The following is a 23732-nucleotide window of genomic DNA, read 5'->3' on the forward strand; positions in this document are numbered from 1 at the left end:
ACTGCTGCATAATGTAGGACAATAATAACCCCGCAACCTGGGGAGGATTGCAGAGGGGGGAGTTACCCATTTATGTGCTCGCAACTGGTATTTGATGCACTTAAAGTGAGTGTACACTTAAGCTTAGATGGAAGCGATATCAGCGATATGCATGGAGAATATATGTTGCAAAAAAAAAAAAAAAAAAAAAAGCATCCGCAAGGAAAGGGAGGTGTACAGGTGCAGGGCGCATCCCATCAACACACAGGCAAAATGGGGTCCTATTGCATTCAAAAACAGCCTATATGATCACATTTTAACCCGGCGCAGCAGAAATAAATTGCAACACAAGTGATAAAAAAAAGCGGGTGATCTAAGTAGAAAATACAATGACCGCTGATGAATGGCGACTGAGCCGTTTATTTACACAGCTGAAGTTAACTGTGGGAGGAAACGGGAGCCGAATCGCGTCGCGGCGGCATTACAGCGTTCATAACGCGGCGCAACACAACACCGAGGCCCGGGCGATTCAAGCGACGTCTCCCCTCCGGGAGTCCGCCGATCATCCTCCGCAGTGGCCGCTCAGCGCGCCGCGAGAGGCGCGTCAAAGATAATGTGGGCGACCGCGCGAGTCAAACACTCAGTGATGGGAGGTGGGGGAGTGAGGCTGGAGGTGACACGGCGCTCGCGACCAGCACACAGATCCTACTCACTTTGTAGAAAATCATCTTTAAAGTGCCGTAGAACCCCATCCTTGTAATCCGGTGTGTTTTCCTTCCTCCTCTTCAGCGGCAATAATCGGTAAAGTCCAGAAGGGCGCGCGCGGTGCGGGGATCGCAGCTACAGCGTGAGGAGGGCAGCGGACTCTCAGGTAAATCCGACACCGTCTCTGATGTGAACATGCTCGGGCACGTCACCGGACTGGCGTGTGTTCAGTAGATTCCCCCGGTAAAGGCATCGGGGAGGGAGGGGGGAGGGAGGAAGAGAGAGAGAGGAAGAGAGAGAGAGAGAGAAGGAAGCTCTGGCCGGATCACGTAGACTCGAAAAGGGGGCTCGGTCGATTGGGGCGAACAATGCGATGCGACGATCCCGGAGGTTTGTGCACCGCCGACCAGCCTCGGAGAGCAGATGAGATGGAGGGGGTCGGCGGCGGGGGGGGGGGGGGGGGGGGGGGGGGGGGGGGGGGGGGAATGACTCTCGGTTGGAAAGGGGAGGAGTGGAGAAGGGGAGAGCGCGTCAGAGCGCAGAGCAGTGCCCTCTTCCTCCTCGCAGGCTGCACGGCGGCTCCTCCGAGCGGGATCGGATTACAGCCTCCCCGGTGGAGACGGCAGGAATGGTGCAGTCCAACATTCAACACGGTGCGCAGCGCATCCTCCGCGAACTGCGTGCCGGTGAAGGGGGGTGGGGGTGGGGGTGGGAACGATCTGCGGAGCGGAGACCGGGCGGGGTGCGCACTTGTCACGTCTTTCGCATCGGAAGGTGGAGTCCCACTTGTTGCGGCCAAAACGCGCCATCCAGAAACCACTACAGCGGGCTTTTCGCTCGGATCCGAGCCGTCCTCGCTTCTCAATCGCTCCACGTGAAATATATGAGAAGGGAGACTGCGTGTGTTTGCAGTGGTGCCAAGTGTTACTGTATTCTCAGTTTCCCTGCATTGTATCAGGGCGCATTGTACTTTTACCACCAACAGAATATCATTCAAAGTCTCAATTTTTCCCCTCTATGCGGTTGAAAATGGCATCATAAATCATTGATTATAAATGATCACGCTGAACAAACGATACAAATGTTTCTCACACTTCCATGCAACAATGGTCAAGAATAATTGATCATGTCTGCTTGTAACAAATCCTCACTGTTGAAGAGACTGTCAGGGGGTTGTTTCAGTTTAGGGGCTATAAACAGAGCACTTTCACCTCCATTTGGCCAGACAGCAAACAATAAACAGACCAAAACCATTGACAGCTTTCCATTTTTCTTTTAAATGGGAATCATAAGTTCATTATGAAGAAAATCTATTTATATATCGCTTTTGCAAAACCTGAAAAGGGATTTTTGAAGAAAATAAGTGCAATTTCCATATTATGCTATTTTAAGTGATGCTTCTTGGAACCAAAGTATATTGAAATGTCCCGTTTTAATTTGGCTCTCCAAATCGACCAAAATATCTGAAATCTCATCTGCTGGAGTGTTTCTGTGCAAATCAGTATTGGCAAACGCATGCCGCTTCTCAATGCACTCAATTTTTACAGCCTTCAGACTGCGTGTTTTCACAAACTCAGTGTTATTCAAAAATAAATTCCTTTTTTTGAGGGGCAATTTGTACTCTTCGCAAGGTCATCTCATGGACCAGAATAGATCCTCTGGGAAGCCGGTTTTGGTCCAGAGGTTGTGTGTTTGACACCTCTGCACTTAAGTGGCCACTTCATTGAGTACACTTTTACAATCTAATGGGATCCAGTACAACAGCTCTGCCATTAGTTCCGCCGTTCCAGAGGTCATAATGTTCAGTTTTGCTTGAGATGGTGAGAGAGGTTGCAGTCGAACTTAAATTAAGTTCATTACCGAGGTTGTAGTTTGCACTAATGTTGAGTTGGGCAACATTATACCGATGTGTTTCTTACATTATGCCCATCTCAGTATAACAGTACTACAATTTAACCTTGAACGGAAGATAACTCACATGAATAATAAACCAGTGGTACATCCACTATTGCTGCATGATGTCTGGCACATTCATTTGTTTTCACTTTAACAACGGGAGTCTTATTTTGAACCAGTGTTGTACACGTCCTCCCCCACAGCTTTTATTCTTAATAAAAAAATACAACACTCTGATCCTGCATTAAAATGTAAACAAACCATAAGATGCAACATAAAATATTTGATAATTTAGACAAACTGACAACCAAAGTCCTTGACTGCATGAACTAACCAGCTGCCATTGATGGTGATATTTCAGAAGAGTCCACTTTGACTAGCCCGTTTTCCTCGGTAAAAACACTGAAAAATCCAGTGCACACCCATTAAACGGCACCATTACCTTCAAAGGATATCTGGCATTTGTCACTCTTGACCTCACAAGACATCGTCATTAGGCCATCGAAGCAGGGGACACAAAGGAGGGTCATGGGAAGGGTTCTGTTCACAGGAGATGGAGCACTGAGATCTGGCAGCCTTTCAGACACTCCTGGCTCACACCTGTAATTACTGAGTGACCGAGCACAGGGGGGATTGCAGAGCTGGCAGACAAAAGAGGTCTGGTAAAAAAAAAAAAAAATTCCGCAATGGGGAGGGAGTATTGTTCAGTTTTTAAACAAGACACAGAAGAAATCAATGCAAGAAATCATAGCAACGGGCTTTATGGGTGGTCACTATCTACGGTTTGTAGATTAAAGCTAATAATTAACAACGAGAAGCGTGAGTTTCTGTTGAAAGGTACATTGTGATCATCTGAAACGAGGCAGGTGTAGCGGGATTAGACTTGATCTTAGCGACATGGTCACACTTTCTCCACACAGCAACACACACACACACACATCAGTGGATGGAGGGGTGCAGGGGACAGACCGGTTTGAGCTGCGTGTGTGTGTTTAAGGTGGCTCTCATGAGAAAGGTCCTCTTGATGCTCTCTGCCGGCCCAACCTTTACACAGCACATTGGAATGCTTGGCATGCGAGATGAGTTGCACTGTGGCCTTTGAATGGGCCGTGGCCTCCTTTGTCGCTCTCCTTCTGCCGGTTGGTAAAGCATTAACAGCCGCACCCCCTCCCTTCTCCTAAATACTGACCTCCTGCCTATCAAATACGACGTATGTGCGTCCCGCAGCGGCGGGATGCATTGCAGCAAGCAGCGGGGCGCCTTCCTTTCAAAGCAAATTAATTTTTAAACATCTTGTTCATTATAATCAACAAACTCTTTCAGGTAGTGGCTCCTCTGTCAGACGCCGGGTTCCCTTTTGCTGCAATATTTCAACAGCGCAGAATGGACAAAAACACACTTGTTACAACACGGGGTGAGAGGCAGCTTGTGGGGAAATGCAAATGCTGTCTCATTTGACTGTGCTCAAATAATGGACAAGGTTTCGGCATCCTGACTGAACAGATACCCAACAAGCCCTGCAGATAAGACGAGCATTCATGAAGGTTTGACGCGTGAGGACATTTTGGCTACAAATCCAGATAATCCTTGCTTTTAGCGGCAGATAGTTTTTGGATTATTAAACTGAACCCATAAAAAAAAAAAAAACAACATTTATGACAGCATCAAAAAGCAAAAAAAAAGTGTAACGCCATTAACATGCAAAGATATTTTTAAAGAGGAAACAAAGTCACATTTCGGAAGCAGAACACTCAGACTGACTTGGCAAACATTAGCACTCTATTAAGAATTGCATTAAAAGCCTGCACACATGGAAAAATGATTGGTCAGTTAAAAAAAAAATTAAATCTGTCATTTAAAAATCCTCTCGCAGCTTCTCAAGTAGTTTTCCCCATAGAAAATAATTGGAACCAATTGATTTTAAAGCTATTGATTGTACAAAACACAACCCTTAAAATAGCAATTGTGTTTTTGAGAATCCCAAAATTTCACTTCAGACCCCAAAAACAAAACCCGACTAATCTGCAGATGAACAGATAATACATTTAATTCTTAACCGATATTAAATTTGCCACAATCATGTCTACCGAGCGACTAACTGTAATCCTTTCAGCATTAAATAATGAGAAGTAATGAGAGAATTATAGGTTTAACAGCTGTTAAGCAGGATTGGACGGATGCCACCATAACCACGTCTCATCAACAGATGCTGGTGGGAAAAAAAAAACAACATTACAAGAGGAAAAGGGGGCTTTCTCGAGGAAATGTATAATATGAGGTGGCGAACTTGAAGGGGGAAAATACTTCTCGGGCAGCGATGCATCACTAAACGGGGCCTTGTCATTGTGTGATTGTCCTCTCTGAAGCAGAAAAAAAAAAGAGAGAAAAAAATAGAACTAGGGGGTCTGCCCTCAATAGATTTTCTTGAAATGGTAAAGTGAGATCCCTCTCCGGGGGTGGACATATGCAATGCCTGTGGGGGGGGGAGGTTTGATGAATAAGGAAACCATGGATCACGGCATTCTGCAACGGACAATAATGGCATCATCTGCATGGTGTTGAATTAACATATCCTACAGCCACCCACGCGACTGAAACGTTCAGGTTTGAAAGGGTCAGGTCAAAAAAAAGAAATTAACGGAAGAGGCTGAGGTATCTCCCTCGTGACATCAATGGGGTTCATTGAAAATAAATGGAGGACAGAGGTCAGTATTTGCAATTATTGGCAATTATTTAGAAACGAGTCACGAGCAGATGCAACATTTTAAAACGTACACAAGTAGAGAGGCTGTCGGAGAATAATAGGCGGTGGCTTTCACAATGGAAGGGAATAAAATGTATGGCACCGTTAACACAAAAGAGAGAAAGCGCTTGTGTCGTTCCCCCTCACAGGCAACTGTTCACCCACTTGATGTTTAAAACCAGAAAAAGCAAATAGGAGCATAAAAGAAAATACAGGGGAGGAAAAAAAATCCCTGAGTTGTATATCACTTAATAAAATCTAAATGGGAGGTTTTCCCTCGGTGGTGGTAAAGTTCACATTCGATCACAAGAGAAGGAAAAGGTGGCGCCGCTTGATTATACTTCAACGGTGCTCTGGAAATCGGAACCATAATTTCCAGTGAGCATCACTACAACGCATTAAAGCAGCCCTCTAATTAGCTACCAAATCCACAGTTTTACACCTCAAAGTGAAAATCTATCTGTGTGGATATTGAAAAATAAAACACACAGAGAAGCATAGACTTTCCCATCAAAAGAAGAGTTGTGACTGGCCTACTGATGTTCAAACAAAGCCGTGGCTTCAGGCTGTGATGGAATATGCTTGTTTACTTCTTTAGCAATTATCCCCACAATCTCAGGAGAGGAAAATAATGTAGAAATTCTGGCAAACTACAGCTGTTCCCAGTAGAAAACACAAGGACACCTGGGTGATATCTTGGTTGCTAACGTCCTCGAAATACTGAGGGTATCAAAAACCAACTATGGAGGTAAGGTAAAGCTAGACACAGCTTCATTGGCTGTCTTAAGTGTTGATTTTTTTAGTGATAGAGGTAATGAAGTCCAAGTAATCGATGACTGAATTAGTTTCACTCTACGGTTTCATGGTGCTCTCGGCCATCATGCTGTCCGGTCCTGACCATCCTGTCCAAAACCTGAGGCCAAAGTCAGTGTGCCAGAAACATACATCAGCTCATTGCCAAAAGCTTACTGGAAATAGGGATGTCTCGATTGGAATGGGGGATATCATATCGGGTCCGACGTTAGCGATTTTTGTTCGATTGGGTATCGGCAAATCCAGTGGATCATCTCACCAATCTTTTTTTCTGCAGGCTTTGCTTTCGGATTAAGAAAATATCTAGATTAGCCGATGCTTAAATCTGAAAAAATTGGATCGCATCAGGGGCCAAGAAGTGTGATTGGGATGTCCCTGAGATGGGAGCTGCACTTACAAATGAGGAAACAAATCTGACAGGCACGTATTACATGCCGTATGCAGTATATACACAAGGGCAGAAGGTGTATAATCCATTAGAAAAAGTTTTGAACATTGTGAAGATTTAATCCAAAAGTTGAGAAGCAGCCTTTTGGCCATGCAGAGGGAGAGTGAAAAAAAAAGTTCTTTCCAGTAACTTTCTAGCACAGTTGACCATAAGTATCCCAATAAGAAATCACACACACACACACACACACACCCACCCATATATACACCCTCCAATGGCACAGTGTACAAAATAACGGGGAAAGAGCTTTCCCTCTGCTGCTAATCCCATTTCAATGATAAGACTATCTGGTTTTGCATTTGGATGCAGCCTGAGCCATGATATCTCATTCAGAAATGAAAGAGGGTTCTGAAAATGTGCTTGATGAGCCAGGTGAAACTTGGCTGCAGCTGGCATCAACATTTACACAGAAACGAATAAACCTCTTTAATCATCCAGAATTACCACTCTTGGTGCCAGATTATGCAGAGTGTGCCAATTTATTCCTGCCGGGTGGTGTGTCATCTGTACATCTCTAAAAATGCTTGAGAAAGTGCTGAGGAACGAGGCAGAAGACTCTGGTGCTGGCTTCACCTGCACTCACGACAGAATCGTGCTTTTGTATTTTCACTATCACTAACTATACCGTCTAACTCCACCATCCATTAGCTCTCCAACAGAGCAGTTGGTTGCATTAAAATATGGATTTATAAACGCCCCCAAAAGCTCTCGACTGAGATTTGACCTTTTTCAAATTCAGAAATCACAGGATGACATTTAACATAAAGTTGCATCGACATGGAAACCAATCTTTCACCTTTCTCAATGTACAAGATTCATTTAATCCAAGTATGCACAGATTGAGAAGACTAAAAAAAGCACATCTTCTGGTCATAACTTTTTATTTTTCCTTACATCTTCTTTCATGCTCAGAGGTATCAGTGGCAGCATAGAGAGCAAAGAAGCCCGGACATCTCTGTCCTCCACAACATCTTCCAGCTCTTCTGGAGGGACTCCAACCTACTCCCAGACAAAATTCTAGCGAGTTTTGAGCCAATCGCAGGGCATCCTCCCAGTTGGCATCCTAGGCCTTGTCCACGAGGCAAAATTGTCTTATTTCCTCCTCATTGTTCTTTAAGTTCTCCGTTAAAACGGCATTGCTGCAGGAAATATCTGCATCCACACGACACCATGCAAACAACACAGTACCCATGCCAGACCTACAGGTAGTGCTGTAACTCTGCCATAGAAATACAGCAAAAACGGAGAACACAATGCAGAGCATGCACATTAAGCCCAAGCTGTGAACAAACAACAAAAGAACACATCACCTATTAAACCAAATAGCATCTGTAGCTGCTTCAGCACGATCCACAACATGTAGTCCACCAGAACTGTTCAGTGATGTTGCAGAGATTGGTGGGGGCAACAGGGTCACGAGGCGAGCCAATGACCATCATCCTTTTCTCCAACCGTGTCTTACCTGACCACACATGAAGACCGAGACGGCATTTTCAAATTGCTCCTCTCTGGAACCCATTTTCAATACAAAATCATTTTCAGGCTCCTGAAGATGACGATCAGTCAAAAAACTTGTGGCGTGGACATGCCCCTAATCAGAAGCCCGAACCGCCAAAACTGGATCCTCTCATTGTGGAGTAGTCGTTAAACTTTGAGTCTCTCCCAGATGGCTGAACTCCTTATTCTATCAAGAAGAAAGACGTCCACCACCCACACTTAAAATCACAAAAAGTTTCAGTTTACCTAGAAGAAAAAAAAACTAAACAAAAGGAAAGTAATGTCTTAAGACTGTCAGATGAAGAAACCTGAGTCATGAAACGCTAGAAATATGACTTCAGATGACCACAAGGTCAGCAGCAAAACAAAAACAACTCTTCAAGACTTGTATTACATGTAAATTTTCCTGAGATACTGCATTAAAAAAAAAAGCAACCTCTGACCGTCAAAAGCTTCTGTTGGGATGAATCTGTGCCAAACTCAGGAGGGCATCCTGGAGAAACTGGCTTAAACAAGAACGAAAAGGATGGATAGGCAAGCATAATGCTGCCTGCCCACAGCTGTAGCTGGTGCAACGATATAAAAGAAATCAGAGGGTGAGAAAGTCAATTTCACAAAGCAATGAGTATCATATTGTTAATTCTGAGAGAAATATCCACAGGAGTGATTGCTGTGGAAATTGGCGCCAACAGTTATGTCCCACCCAGGATAAAATGTATTCACTCTGGTCATTCCCCTAGTCTAGTGTTTAGTGTCCTCCCCATGCCAAGTTTTTCCCATCATTTGCCACACATCTGCCATAAACCAGATCAAAATGAGCTACAACATGGGAGCGAGCATACCGACCAGACTGTGTACAGCATGGGATGCCCATGCTGCGTTCCAGTTCACAATTTTTCATTTGCAATGCCTAAAGATGTGCTGTACAACCTGCATTTTAATACATATTACCGAGTTTCAACAAGTAATTTAATGCCAGTGGAAATTCCAAAAAGTGCTAGGTCAAGCATCATTTCTTCACCCGGTTGTAAAATCCATGCATTTAAAGTGATACAACAGTACACAGTCAAAATCACAGCATTCACTCCATGTCCCGGTGGAAGAGGAACTCTGTCTTCAAAAAGAGTTCAAAGTTATCTTCCAGGAACACTACTAATGATACTTGAACTTCCCCTGGAAAACACAGTGGAAGCAGAGACGCAAGAGAGCTTCTGGAGGGACGGTGTCATTGCCTTAGTAACGTTTCTGGATAAATTTCCTTGAAAAAGTCAGTGAGTGGCCACTATGATTGAACAACCGCAAAGATCACTACCGAGCAAACCGTACCAGGATTTTATAGCACGGGACCCAGGAGCAGAGAGAACGGTTCAGTCCTCCTGCACTGGCAAGATAAATGGTGTGGAAGTTTAACAACCTGTAGACGGATGCCGTTCATGAGAGAGGAAGACAGGAAGAAGATTATCAGGCAAAGCTTGGAAAGCAATTTTGTCTTGAGGGTGAGGTACTGTAGCTGTTGCCTCAGCTGTTTCTGAAGATTCAGGCTCTGGCAAATCCTTCTGGCAGGTGAGTCTGACTGATGAGGTAATCTGGAAAGCATGCAGGTGGAACACCTTCCAAGTTAGTTCGACCAAAAGCAGGAAACACACCACTCACTCTCTTACGCTGTCAGTCTTATTTTAGACAGTGAAGGTAAGTGGAGAAGTGGCACAAATGGACAGCCCACAAAAAAAAAAAAAAAAACACACACACACACACACACACACACACACTTAATGTGAGCAAAATATGTGGCTCTCATATGGATGCACAATGACATTTCCTCAAAGTAAAGGACACATTTGATCTTGCTTGGATGTGTCCACGGCCCATGCTGTGAGCGCACAGTCTCTTGTCTGAAGTGTCCGTTTGGGATTATTGTTATCTGTGATTTCCCACCAGCAGAGAGGGTGATAGCAACCTCTTTTAGGCAAAGACTTGACTGCTATCAAACTGTTATGTCTGATGGCACAAAGTGAGATTCAAATAATGGCCGTATTTTCAAACAGAGATCAAAAAGGCAGCACATGAAAGTTGAGACATCTTCAGATTTGAACGCTTGCTGGTAAAGATGAATGATGCAACGAAACAGCAATGCAACGTGCTTGCAGGCTCTAGAGTGGACATAGCTGAGAGTTAGTAGATGCGTATGCAGAAAAAAAATAAATTAAAGGATCTGCACTGGGTCGCACTGTTGCAAATACAGTTTTTACATGGATTTACCAAAGCCATGATCCATTAGTCTATGACTTTAATAGAGGACATCAAAAGATTTAAATAAACCCAACTTTTGTAAATCATTCCTAAAAAGAAAATTAGTGGCAAATATTAAGGTAAAAAAAATAAATAAATCCAGGTTTTAGTCCATTTGAAATCATAACAAACGTTCAGGGTTCATTTAAGAGATGATTACTCTGAATCAGCCTGATTATGTCAACCAGGAAATAGCAGTTCGTCCCCCTATTAACAAATACCTGTAAAACCACAGAGCATTAAACAGAGATAAAGGGGCAATCATCTAATAAAACGCTCAACAAGAAATCATAATCTGATCAAACATAATCCATGTTTCATTGGCTGTACTATGAGAACCAAGGATCAAGCAATTGGACTGGGACAATGCCAGAGAAGAGAGGAGAGCTCAGCTATTTTTCCTCATTATGAGAAGAGGAGATCTTGGTGCTTTGAACACAACCTGAAGAAGGTACAGCGCAGTAAACACGCCGTACAGAGGGAGGCAATTTCTGCTTAAAGAAAGTGAGGCTAGATGGAAGACAGTGATTCTGAGAGAAGCGTGTCCCCCATGATTTAAAACTCTACATGGGATGGTAAAGGTCAAGGGTCATAAATGTTTCATTTCAGGAAGGGCAGAAGAGCAGTGAACCCTGCATGGCCTGCAAGCTTGTTTGTTTCCCTCCTCCACACACAAACACACACGCACACACACAGTAAGAGGGCAATGCCTTTCCTCATTGAGAAGTAGAAGACTGACCATGTTACTTTTCTCTTTGCCAGTAATTTAAACTCATAAACAGAAGAATTAGCTCTAAAATCTAAAATGAGACAAAAAACTAAAATCAACCACAGAAAATATTGAATTTTAAAAACTGAATAATGGCTACAATCTACAATTTATTGTGAATCTCTCCTCCTCAAACCAAATAAAAGTTATAGGAGAATGAGTACAGGACTGTTACAGCAGAGCAAAATTACCCGAAAATGTTTCAAAGGTGCACAGAAAGTGTAAATGTCCCCATTTCAAGAGGGATGGGATGAATATATTCGGTTATTTTGAGATTCAAGTCCGGTGAAGGGACACACTAAAAATTCAAGTTAAAGCAAGTGATGCATCAAAACTGTTGTTAGATTTTTAAAACCACGACGACATATTTAGAGACCAGATGATTTATTTTTACTCCTAATCTCACTTCAACAACATAATGGATGCGTTTATTCTGGAAAGCATGAAAAATGTCTGTGGCGTCATTTAGTGGTAATCATGTAATGATGGCGCTCACAGTGGTCTACTGATTACTACTTTCACCCTGTAGTGAGAAAGTCCCATGTTCTAGCCCAGGTAGAGCTTGGTTACCTATCTGCAGTTTGCATGTTCTCCCTGTGCAAGTCGAAGTTTCCACCAGAGGCATCGATTCAAGACTAATTTCTCACCCCAATTTACCTGTATGTGATTGATTACCTGTGACCGAATGGTATACGTACGGTTAGTTTGTTTTTTAAGGGGATTTCCTGGAATATATTCCCTCTCTTTCAGATGAAAGATGTGTTGTACACATACTAATTACATCTACTTGGATCTGCTGATGTTGCAAATTGTTACCAAATGTCTACTGAATACTAAGATGGTGACAGACAGAAGACTGAGAGGCAGCCCACCTGTGGCCAAAACGCACGAAAACAGTAATTCATTTGCATTTTTGTGCGGCACTAAACTGAAGGAAAGTGAGACCGTAACCTCATGTTTTAATTATCCCTTCAACAAGACCCAGGCTGACAAAAAGACCACGGTTCAGCAAGGTGTCAGCCAGAGTCTCTCAGCCTCCGCTTTTGGCCTAACCCTGAGGAAAAAAAAAAAAAAAAAAAAGGGCAGAAACTGGAAGCAGTGTTTAGGTCTCAGTGATTCAGCTCAGACTTTGCTGCAGTCTCTTCCTCCTCTCCCTGCCTCTGACTTGCACAGCTTATGACACATACTCCGAGAGCCCTCCTACACACTCAAACTACACAAACAACAGAACTGTTTTATTTCCTATCTTGCAGCGAAAGGACACCGAGAAAGTACAGTAACACTTGGAAAAGAAGGTTGTGTATGTGTGAGCGTGTGTATACATTTGTTGCTTCATTTGCTCGGGTGTGCTCTTTTGTACCACGCATAATGAAAAACCCGACAAACCCCTGAAGAGCCCTACAAGAGGAAAATATAATGCACAGTCACACTCTTGTGCACCAGGCAGTGCAGTCCGAGTTCTGGGCGTGGGTTTATTATTGATACACCAAAAAGAGGCAGAGCGAGCGTCCAACTCAGATGTAATTTATTCTAAATGTGAGTTGGATAGTTCTGTATTTTGTAAGAATGGACAGGCACAGGAAAAACTTTCAGGATTTTGTTCTCATGCTGAAACAGCACATAGATCTGAACTGCCATTCCCGATGACTCGATATCTGTATTGAGAAAATATGGCTACTATTTCACATGATGACAGCCTGAACAAAGCGTCCTGTGGATATTATAAGTCTAAGCGAACAGAATATTAATCACAGAGGGACATTCTTTAAAGATTGCAGAGGTTTGCGTTAGCCGTCCCTCAATCACAGAGGTCAAACTGTAATACGATTTTTACATGCAAATTTTAACCTTTTGGGAGAAACGCATTGTCGGCTGGAGCTGTCAATTGTTCCACTTCATCCTCAGAAAAGTGTCATTCATCTTGATGAGCCGTCTACCTTGAAACGACATGCAGCCTGAGGGCAAGCTTCACTGGCATCTGTGGAGTTACTGCAGGCAGCGAGGCAGCAGATGGCATGAGAAAAGTAAACATGCTTTCCTGGTTAAAATGGTACGAGCACTCCTGGGGCTCGCTGGCAAGCAGGAACACTCCGAGTTTTAAAGTTTGAAATAATGGCCTTTCAATTTAGCTAATCACATAGGGATTGTTAAAACACTCCAATCGATCATTCGGACGACTTTGCAACAGCTGAGTGTAATAATATCACATAAAATATGTTTTAGTGACACTATCTGAGGGCTTTTGTCTCTTTGACGGGAAAAAAAACTCTGCAAATTTAAGAGCTGCCACCTCTGTTCCTATCAAACCATCGACTATTTATGTTTCCATGAGAAGCCAATAGACATGTCAGGCTGCCATGTCTTCTCCTCTGCTTTCCCCCAACAAAGTGCCAACTCAGCCCAGTCAATGAAATGTGCACAAGGGTGAAAATCTGGAAGTGAGGCTGGAACAACTTCCCTAAAATAGACGCCCGTCCGCACACACGGCCATGCTCTCACACCGCAAATAGCTTGGGTGGCTTTAATGTTTTCAGCGGAGAAGCCACGCCGTCTCCTTTCGTGGGCCGTCGGCCTGTATTTTTAAAATAGCGGCGCAGAACTTTGGGGGGTCAATACCACACAGCAAACGCTGAGAAAACTGAAGCGATGTGAACTGAGCTGAAAGCGCTGGGACTCCACAAGCTTCTGTACACAGTCCTTAAACTCCAGTGGATTAGAGACACTTAAATCTATGCTTTATGCAACTAAAGACTTAGACGGTGTATCTCAATTCCCACTGATCATTCATGAACCCTCAAGCTGCGCTGAGCATCCTCTGCAGAGGATGTTTAAGTCAAAGGGCATCATTACTTTCAGTCACTTCCTATTTTTGCTGCCATGTTTCATGACCTTTAAGTCAAATTCAATCTGAAATTCAAGATCCCAAATGTCAGCCAAGTCAACCATCTGCTTAAAAGAAGCTCCTAAGGAGCGCCTGTCTTTCTCTCCACGGCTTGATTTGGCCTTAACGTAAATACAAAACAGACATTTTTTCTGAAAATACGGATATTTAAAATGTATTTTTTAAAGCAAAAATGTCACTCTTTCAATTGTTATGGCCCTTCACATTCTTCAGAAAGATAAACATATTTCATGACATAACTATCGTTACTTTTCAAGTCCTGAAACACTTGTGCAATAACTTCCTTTATTGCCGTCTCATGATTAATGTAAAGGTTACTTCCTCACTTTATTATCTGGAGGAAAAACAAACAATACATTTGAAGACCGTTTCATGACAAAAAGTAAAATATCACACATCATCACTGGGTTACAAAACAAATGTATAATGCAGCTTGTGTGCGCATTTAACCCGGCGCTCTGGCTTCTGACTGGCGCCCTGCTTCCCGTTAAGCGTGCACTCCGCTGATCAATATTCCCGACAAGCCGAAAAGCCATCATTAGCGAAAACTTCACCACCGCAGTTCATTTATAGGAGGCGGAGCTCATCGCAGCAATTCAGCCTTGACCCTAAAGATGACCTTTAAAATTTCACAATGGGGAGCCCACAATAGCTGCCATGTGCCTCGTGGTTTAATCTCCACAGCCCATCTGCTGCGGCTGCTGGCTGTGAGCTGAATCTGGGAGAGGAGAGGGTGGAGAGAGTGCCCAGCTTCCCTCTGAAGCTCATGGGTGTCTGTCTAACTACATCCTGTGGGACAGCTGTATGTTAATGTGCACAAGAGGCCGGGGACGGCGGCAGTCGCTGGGATTGCCAGGCAGACACAGAACAAGGAGCCCCTTCTCAGTGGGCAGCCAAAGGCATGAACTTGGCAGATTAGACATTCAGGAAATAAATAAAGCTCCATCACAGACGGGCACCCCACATCAACAACAACAACAAGCCCACAAGAGTGAAGAAATGGTGGTGGTGGTGGCGGGGGAGGACACTTCAATAGTTCAAGCAATGGAAAAGAAGCATCATCTCTGTCGCCTCGTGGAAATTGAAATTCATGGTGTAATTAGAGAGACAAGACCAAGGCACAGAAATGTCCAGGTTTATGCGTACTCAAGAGCCCTGATTCAGTAAAAGACTTGCAAATTTCAACAATTTTAAGGCTAAAATCAATAGAAAGTATCTTCTTCTGTACGACTGCAAACATTTTTATCTTAAGATGCCAGACGCTGCTGATCTGCGACAGCGGCTGTCAGATATTTAATGAAAGACCTGCTCAGTAAAACCTTGATGGCTGAGGAAAATCTAATCAATAATTCAAGGCCGGACAAGGTGCAGACCTGATCCTGACGTGACGATGACGAAGGACAGGCAGGGGTGTGGGCAGCCGTGGAGGACCCCACTACTCGCCCCCACCCACTCTCTATCTGTAAACTGTTGCCTGGCAACAGGATTCGCTCTCGCTGGCCTCCAGGCTGCTCTGCGATGCCTCTGGCCTCGCCGAGGGAAAAGGCTCTATTTTGCTATTAGAGCTGACCAGTTCTGGCGTCAGAATCACGGATTGCTTTTTTATCAATGGGTCCAAAAAGCTCCGGGTTCTTGGAAGTGTGATTTAAAATCAAATGGTGCTCAATAGATGCCAGGAATTTCTTCACTGTATGTGTGACAATATTATTTATTTTTTTTACTAACCATGCACAGATAACAAGCAGCGAACATCAGGCCATCGGCCCAACAAGCTGGAAACAATCATATTTAAAGGAAACGGCCTATCCACAGTGCCTTCCTTCCCTCTCTTTATTGGCCTTGCCATATGTCTCTGCTGCACTCAGTGACGATGCTGCTTAATTGTTATGCACAGAGAAGGAGCGTACAACAAATAGCCGCAGAAAAAGCCCTCATCTTCCATTTCCGTCTGTGCTGCTGTTCCAAATACGATAAGGCAGAAAAAGATGTGTTCAGAAAGACCAGGACGGCAGACAAAGTTGTAACTGTTGGGGCTTTCCGAAGTCAATGTACCTTTTCCCTCTGAGTAAAACACACTTCAGTGAAAGTCAAACAGTTTATCCAGAAGAACATCATCACTGATTAAGTGTAAAAAAAAAAAAGACGCCAATCAGCTGTACCAGTTCAGACGTGTAATGAATTCCCCTCATCATCCAGTGAATTCCACTGTAAAGTTAGTCACTAAGTAGAGCATTTATGAGAAAAGGGCTGTAACTTCACAATACATCTATTTGATTTGTCTTAATCAGATTCCTGGGAGCTCCCAATTTACCTCTGAATAAACTATGGAATTTGTTTTTAGGCAAGCAGGTCAGCCAGATAAGTTAATGAACAGTACCGAGTACCGGACGAAATCAAAAGAAAGTTAATTTGTTCCCTATTTTCATTATATGTCTACATATAGCTAATAATCAGCCACAGGCAAACAGACACAGGTAGAACTTCACCATTTGTATAAATAGAACAAATATTGGATTCCACGTTATAACTACAGACATCTGTCACAAGGCAGCAGCGCTCATGTGCAGATATTGGCACGTACATTCACACAAATACTTAAATTTTGTGTTCCTTCAACAAAGCTTAGATGATCAAGGTTGTCGTGGTTCGGAGTCCCCTTGAATCTTCAAGATGTCCCTGACCTCTCTGCCATGCTTACAAACTCACTGTCCTGTTCAAGCTGACACCATAAAGATTCGATTGCCAGTACTGTAACCATGTCTGCTGGGTTTGTCATCTGACCATCGGATGACAAGAAGTGATACTGCAATACTGATGTAGGGCTCTCACTGAGGATTCAGAGACAGAGTTGTTGCTAAACTAACCAAGGATAAAGTCAACTTATATGATCAAGATATTCCTTTAAAATAGGGACTAAAATAAAAAACAAAAAACAACCTCCACCAACCCTATTGAAATTGATATTTTCACATTCCTCTCCTGACATTTCAGCATTGGTGAGCACGAGGAGATAAAGCTGGTAGCTGGCGCTGACTTGGCAGGTGCATCTACAGCTGGCTGGGGGTGGCAGGGCGGCAGCAGCAGCACAACCTGGCCACAAGGCTCTGGGGCGGCCCCCGTGGGCTCCCGCTCTCCCACGCTCATCACAAATTAAACAGGCCAGTCAGACTCAATCAGCACTTTCTGTTCTCCACTGTAGCATGCTGATGTTGTAAGGAGGTGTAAGAGAAGATCAGGGGAGATGAAGCATGAAGAGCACATGTGGGTGCTGCGAGCCTTGAGCAACGGCACAACATCCAGCTTCATCACGGCCAACTTTCATATGCATGAGAACTTCATGGGTTTTATAACAAGTTTTCTGTGGTTGAAGAGCTTAAAGCCGACATTTCACTTCCTTCTGAAGTTCAGCAAAAGTGCTTCGACCTGCCTACAACACAGCAACGCTTTCATTCCGAGAGAAGTGCTTCACAAGTGAAAACTGTGTTCAAAAGACAAAATTTACTGTGTGGATAAAATCTGGTTTTCATTACAAGTAATGTTCAAAACACTTGGGAGTGTCTGATAGTCTCCACTGGGTTTTGCTTCCTTTTTAGCAGCGGGAGCAGCGGCGAGTGCTCAGTGTGTCAACGGGGCGTTCGGGGTCGTGACTCAGCGTAGGTCGCTCTCTACATCCATGCATGGAAAATGGAAAGACGAGACTTAATTATGCTAAAGCTATGCATCAGCTTGAGGCTCAAGCTGCATGAGTAGATGACACATTTAACAGAAGAGAGCAGCAGTTAAAAAATGAATCAGGAGAAAAAAAAACTATTTTCTATTTTTTTCAAGATTAGTGTGTCAGTTTGTATGTTGAATGATTACTACAACATAAGACATCAATACACAAACTGCCCGAATCATAAAATTCATACAGAAATCTGATTTTAGGAAAAATTAAAAGAGCATTCTGTAAAAAAATCAAAGTTACAGAAGAAGGAGGGAGCTGAGATGGGCTCCAATGCATAATTGAAATTTTAACCAATTCAAGTGCCAAGATTCACAATCACGGAATGTGAATCACGAACTAAGCATATTAAGCATGGACGGTTGTGAAAAAGTGATAGGTGATCATCCTAGCGAGTAGCAAACGTGCACAGGCGCAGGTGTAGAATTTTCAAATTATTTTAAAAGTTATTTGTAGCTCTGAGAAGTCCGCATGTCAAACGCGGTCAGGGGGAAACAAGGAACGTAGGAGTTACAATTGATTTGTGGTTCAATACGAGATGAGCCTGCAAAGTCTTCAACCACTCCAGTCACAACGCGGCCATGTTTATTTTGTGGTTCAGTTCTCCTCCAATAAGCGCTGCTGAAATTCACCTTGACAAATATTTTATGAGGGAGGAAGTACAGACAATGTTTGCTGGGTCTCGAGACGCCTTCTGATGAGCAGCCTCCTTTGTTAACATGGTCTGACTCACAGAACAGCTGAAAAACTGGATTGAACTTGACAAAACAGTAACCGGCATCAAAAAAAAAAAAAAAAAAAAAAACCGCAGCTGGATCACCCACAATGCAACACAGAGCTGAGGGTTTGGTCAGAGACTGTTGGAGGTAATGCTCGAAGCTGCTGCACGTTACGGGGAGTCATTTTTCATTACATTTTGCTACAGTATACTTCATCAGAGAGGAGGGAGTCGGACTCAGCAAATATGCAGAGACAACATTTCAAGGAAAACAGAGCCACGGGGGAATTGCCTGCCTCTGGAAGTTAACTTTTATGTAATTCAGGAATAGCTTTAATTCTACTAAACTTGTGCATTTGCCTAAACGTGGCAGTGTTTTTCCTGGTGCCCGCTGATAAACAAGTGGGAGGGGGTAACAAGCAAAGTAATGAGGCTGTCCTAATTACATCAGGGCCCGGGGTTTAAATGAAAGGCTGCGGATGCTGCTGCCTCGTCGGCAGACATATCTGGAAAATCTAATGTAGCCATGGAATCTCCTTCATTGTCATCCATCACAGTAGCCTAACAGGCCACTAACACACTGAAGATGCGGCTGCTCTGTCCGTCTCTATGTATGTGTGTGTATGAGAAATACATCATTGATTTTCCATTTTGTATTAGTAAATTAATCCCTACAACTTGCTCCTTCCCCACCCCAAATTCTCATCAGAGGAGGGGATATTGATTGGTTTGTTATACTGCCTTAAGGAGGCCATGAATTGCTAATCAAAATCCAGATTCTGCAGGGAACCGCGGTGGGGCAAATATTCAATTCCTGCCCGGGCAAAACAAACAGCAGCTCAAGTGTTGGGGGACCGGCTGAGAGTCGCAAGTTGTGACCTTGTATAATTTGTTTTCATTAGTTTGAATCCCAGGAATGGCAACGTTGTTTGTTCAAAGACATCCTGTAAAGTTTGAAAGGAATGAAAAACTTTTTAAAGGTTACAGACGCTTCAGCGTTTAGCCATAAGCTCACTTTGAACACAAAAATCTGAAGACACTGCAACATTCGACAGAGTCTACTTGACCTGCAGTGTGTTTCAGATCCGTCTGTCTCTCTACTTTCAAATGCACACATACTTGATCATGTTAATATCAGAGTCCTGCGGGGCGCACAGCATCACTCCCAGAACCTCTTGTTCTTAATCAAACTCGTGGAAGTTTCTAATAAACAGTTGCTGCATGTTTGGGGCTGTTTCCCTGTACTGTAAAACACCCAATGAGACGCCTTACTGCTGGTATAACAAGTGAAAAAGCAGCAGTTTTCTGAACCTTTGTACAGAAGGCTATTGTGTACAAGCAATGCAGTTATGTGAAAAAGTGTAAGATATCCTAAGTAGCCCACGGGAAGGAATGCGAGTGTAGTACAGTATACAACACATGCAAGATTTCAAACCTCAGAATTCTAAATAAGTTTGCCTCCATAAAACAACAAATTGAAAATCACCTTGGCAGAAGACTGTAAAAAAAATGAGTGGTGACATACATTTCCTGTATCTGGCACTTAAAGCCAGCTTCCTGCCTAATGCCTGAGCACTATGGGCTGGTGATAACACTCGAGAGCACACTGCAGGGATTAAAGCACTGCTTACACACACAAACACACAGAGACACACACTTCTTTCCAGATGGTACTCCACTGTTATTATCCTTCAGCAAAATAATTTCCCTTCTCTCTATGATAAAGTGTGTATACTTTGACTTATGCACTCAGTTGGGTGAAGCGAATATGAAAATCAATGTTAGGAAGTGAAATAAGAGTCTTAATGTTCTCTACGCGGACGATGCGTTTACTCAACGGGAGGCCAAAGCTGACCTGAGCAGCAGGGATACATACGAAGATAAAAATGCTGTCCGACTGGACGGGAAGCTACTTTTTCTCCCAGTGGAAACTGAATCGCAGAGAGAGAGAGAGAAATAGATGGGAGAGTAACGTTATGTCTCCGGTTCATGGTTTTTTTGTGCCGCCTGATGTGACCTCAGCCTGGACGCAGATGTGCTGCCTGGTAACGTATTACTCATGCTTGTAGACACTTGACTGCCCCCCAAAATGTCAACACTTTCATGGAGGCACAAAAGCGATGTGTAAATGTGCTGTAGCTCAGGTTGTTGGACTGACCCTGGCGTGTGAGATTCGGCGTACTGGAGGCGTCGATATGGAGCCGAAAGCCAGAGGACGTTAGAGTCTGGGATTGGGCAAGAAGATTTAACTGAAGGCTGGAACTTTTGGCTTTAAACCTAAACCTGGCCACAAACCCTACCTTTACGTTGACTTTTCAGCAGCTGAAGACATTAAGGGGCCTTTGATTAAATGCAAAGCACTTTGTGATTTTTTAACTGTAAAAAGTGCTGAAAATGTATAATATTCACTTATCTTACTATTATTCTGCTCCCATTCTGCATAACAGCAGAGCTGGAGCCTAAGAAACCAGTAGGACGTCAAGCCAGCAACAGGCTCCTGATGTTTCTCTTAACAAGCTGTTTAAAGGGTTGAAAATGCTGCGTCTTGAGTGGGAGGAGCAGGCGGAACTGGAGCAGGAGAGCAATGACAGACTTAGTGAATCCAGGCAGGAGATCAGAGGACACTGGAGACTGTGTATGAAAACGTAAGGAGGAAATCTGAGGAGTCCAACACGGAGCACTGTTAAACCAAAGTACATGTGCAACTATGTTAAATATTCACTATTTTCTTTATTTCATGTTTTTAACATCTATTTTAGTCAATAAAAGGCAGGTCATCTTATAATCAGGGTCTTAAGTTCTGATAAATTTTGGAAAATATTTTGGAAAAAATACAATATCTCAATTTTTTTCATACGAAAAACATGAAGCCCTGAATAACATATGTAAATCCAGTTGGAAGGATAAAAAGACAAATGTATGAATTCTTTTGTAAACAGCTAACTATTTTATCCCTAATATGAAGGCAGTTTTTGTTTTTGTTTTTATCCAAATGGTGATTCGCAAGTCACATGAATATGGCAAAAACACATTTTATCCTAAAAAACAAGCCATAATGATTGGAATCCACACAGATTTGCAGCAATATAACAATTCCATTCAATCAAAAAAGCACATTTCACAAGGCACAACATGTTGAAATTAGCATAATGAATTAACACTGTGCTATAAATGGGGCACATGCAGAGGAAGAGGAGGAAACCTGTGACCCAGGCAGCGGCCCAGATGGCCTGCAGTGAGTCACGGGCTCGCAGCGAAAAGGAGATGCAGCCTCCGACAACAGAGGGAGAGCCGGGGTGCACCAGGTCCTCAATTATCCCCGGGCCACCTACTGACGGCCACTTTGAATCTCGTGACTCACACCCCACAAGACCCTCAAACACCCAAGGCTGACAGCGGAGCACTTTCACCAGTAGAGCGCAGCTGTGACTGAGAGCAAAGCAATACAGCTACATTTCATTCGAAGAATATTAAGCCACTGTCAGGAAATTAGGACTACAAATCACTGTGAGGCTTCAGCTGAACAGTGAAATATATGTGCCCAGATGAGGTGGATACAACAAGATATTAAGACTTCTACCTGACATCTTGATGAAACATTCTGAAAAATGACTGGACTGATGAAAAACCCTTCATGCTCTGTGTTTTCAGACGAGTCTCAGAAATCCCAATCGTCAACCATTTAAACGACGTTCAAAGTTTTAATTGGACAACGATTCTGAACAGACTGCTGCAGTTCTCTTCCTTTATTTTACCGTCAAATTTAAGTTGCTTCTAAAAACCACAACTTTCACAATAGCTATTGATCCTTCGGCACTGACCTTGCTGGGGAAACGCTTCCCTCGGATTTTGTGAACAATTACCACTACATTAAATCTGCGGAGATGTGCAACTCTATAAGAGCTTCTCTAGACCTTTAATGCAGCACTGAGTGCTGCACTCTCAGTCATCATAACAATCTGGGCATTTATTGAAGCTCTTAGCCAGGAGTGTCTGCATGTGGAGAATGATTGAATAGGAGAGGGTTGGTACTTGAAAGATAACAAATAAGGGACATGCGGATGGATTGTGCATAACGATTCCTGTTCAACGTGGAGAAAAGAGGCAGAAAACTAAGCTGGTCAACGAGTACACGGGTGGTATGAGTTGGCCGGTAGGTGTGCGTTTTTCACTAAATGTCACAATAGAAAAACAGGACACCTCGGATACAAGCTGCAGCAATACGTACATCTACAAAACGCACAATAATCCCTTTTCTAAGGTCAGAACCGAAATTAATGAAGGTGGAAATGTCATGCATGAAGACTTGCAGCAGTAATTTCAAAAGGGAAAGGTCCAGGAAGAGACTGAGCTCTCCACTGGTTGACTCACTTAACGTTGAGCTCATGCTGCCCCCTAGAGGTAACAAAGCAGCACTTTGACTGGTAACACACCCGCAGCTGCATGGGACTGTGCTCAGACGGTTAGAAAAGACAGAAGAATACAGACAGACATGACAAATGAAGGTGTTTCTTACCTGTACAGAGAGCGAACCAGACCACCAAAGGCAACATAGAAACAAAAAAGAAAAGGAATACATTAGTGAAGTTTTTCTTCTTCTTTTTTTAACAGTTGAACATTTTGATTAATTTTCAGTGGAACTTCATCATAATAGTGTTCAATTGGCTGCTAAGTGCTGTAATCACAACAAAAGGGAAAAAAAAATGTGACTTTTAAACATTGGCTCTTAATGGGTAAAACAAAAAATTCTGAGAAAGGTTCAAGTGGATATACAATTAAAAGAACGCTGATGACAACTCGCTCTCGAGCTCTCATTAATGACGAAGCTTTCTTTGAATGGGTCTTGATGAAAATGCCTCATGATGAAAAGCTGAGTACACTTGTTTTGGGGAACAAACGTTATATTTCAGACACTTGTGTGCAGTTTTCAGTTTACTGAAGCAGCAGAAGTGGAAATTAGTTCATCTCGTTCATTAGCGCTAAATCAAAGCAGGTGAAATCAAAGCATCACTCGCTAATGATGAGATTTTTCTGGCTGAGATTTGGGTGAGCAGTCCCTTTGACAGCATCATGCTGTTACGCTGCAGCACAAGCAGGTGAAATTCAAGACATTTAAAGTTGAAAATGGCTTGTTTCCGTATGACACTTCAGGAGTTTCCACATGCTTTGCAAGATCAATCGCACCATTTACACGCACACATTTCCTCTCACATTTACACTCCCTGCAAAGTCGCAATGCAACATAATTC

The 23732-nt window shown here is 43.2% G+C and overlaps 1 protein-coding gene across 2 annotated transcripts in view; it reads right to left on the reverse strand.

Moving 5' to 3' along the window:
• The window catches only part of fbxw7 (F-box and WD repeat domain containing 7), an 80901-nt gene that overhangs the window by 25467 nt on the left and 31702 nt on the right, over positions 1-23732 (reverse strand). Inside the window, exon 1 of one of the 2 annotated variants that reach the window (XM_030093015.1) lies at positions 693-1116. The exons of the other annotated variant lie outside the window; for it this stretch is intronic. Within the exon in view, the coding sequence (XP_029948875.1) occupies positions 693-731 (39 nt within the window). The 5' untranslated portion in view covers positions 732-1116. Of the gene's footprint in view, positions 1-692; positions 1117-23732 lie in introns of those variants that run through there. 2 annotated transcript variants of the gene reach the window in all.

The sequence above is a fragment of the Salarias fasciatus genome, chromosome 6 (genome assembly GCF_902148845.1).
Source record: "Salarias fasciatus chromosome 6, fSalaFa1.1, whole genome shotgun sequence".
NCBI classification, from domain to species: domain Eukaryota; kingdom Metazoa; phylum Chordata; class Actinopteri; order Blenniiformes; family Blenniidae; genus Salarias; species Salarias fasciatus.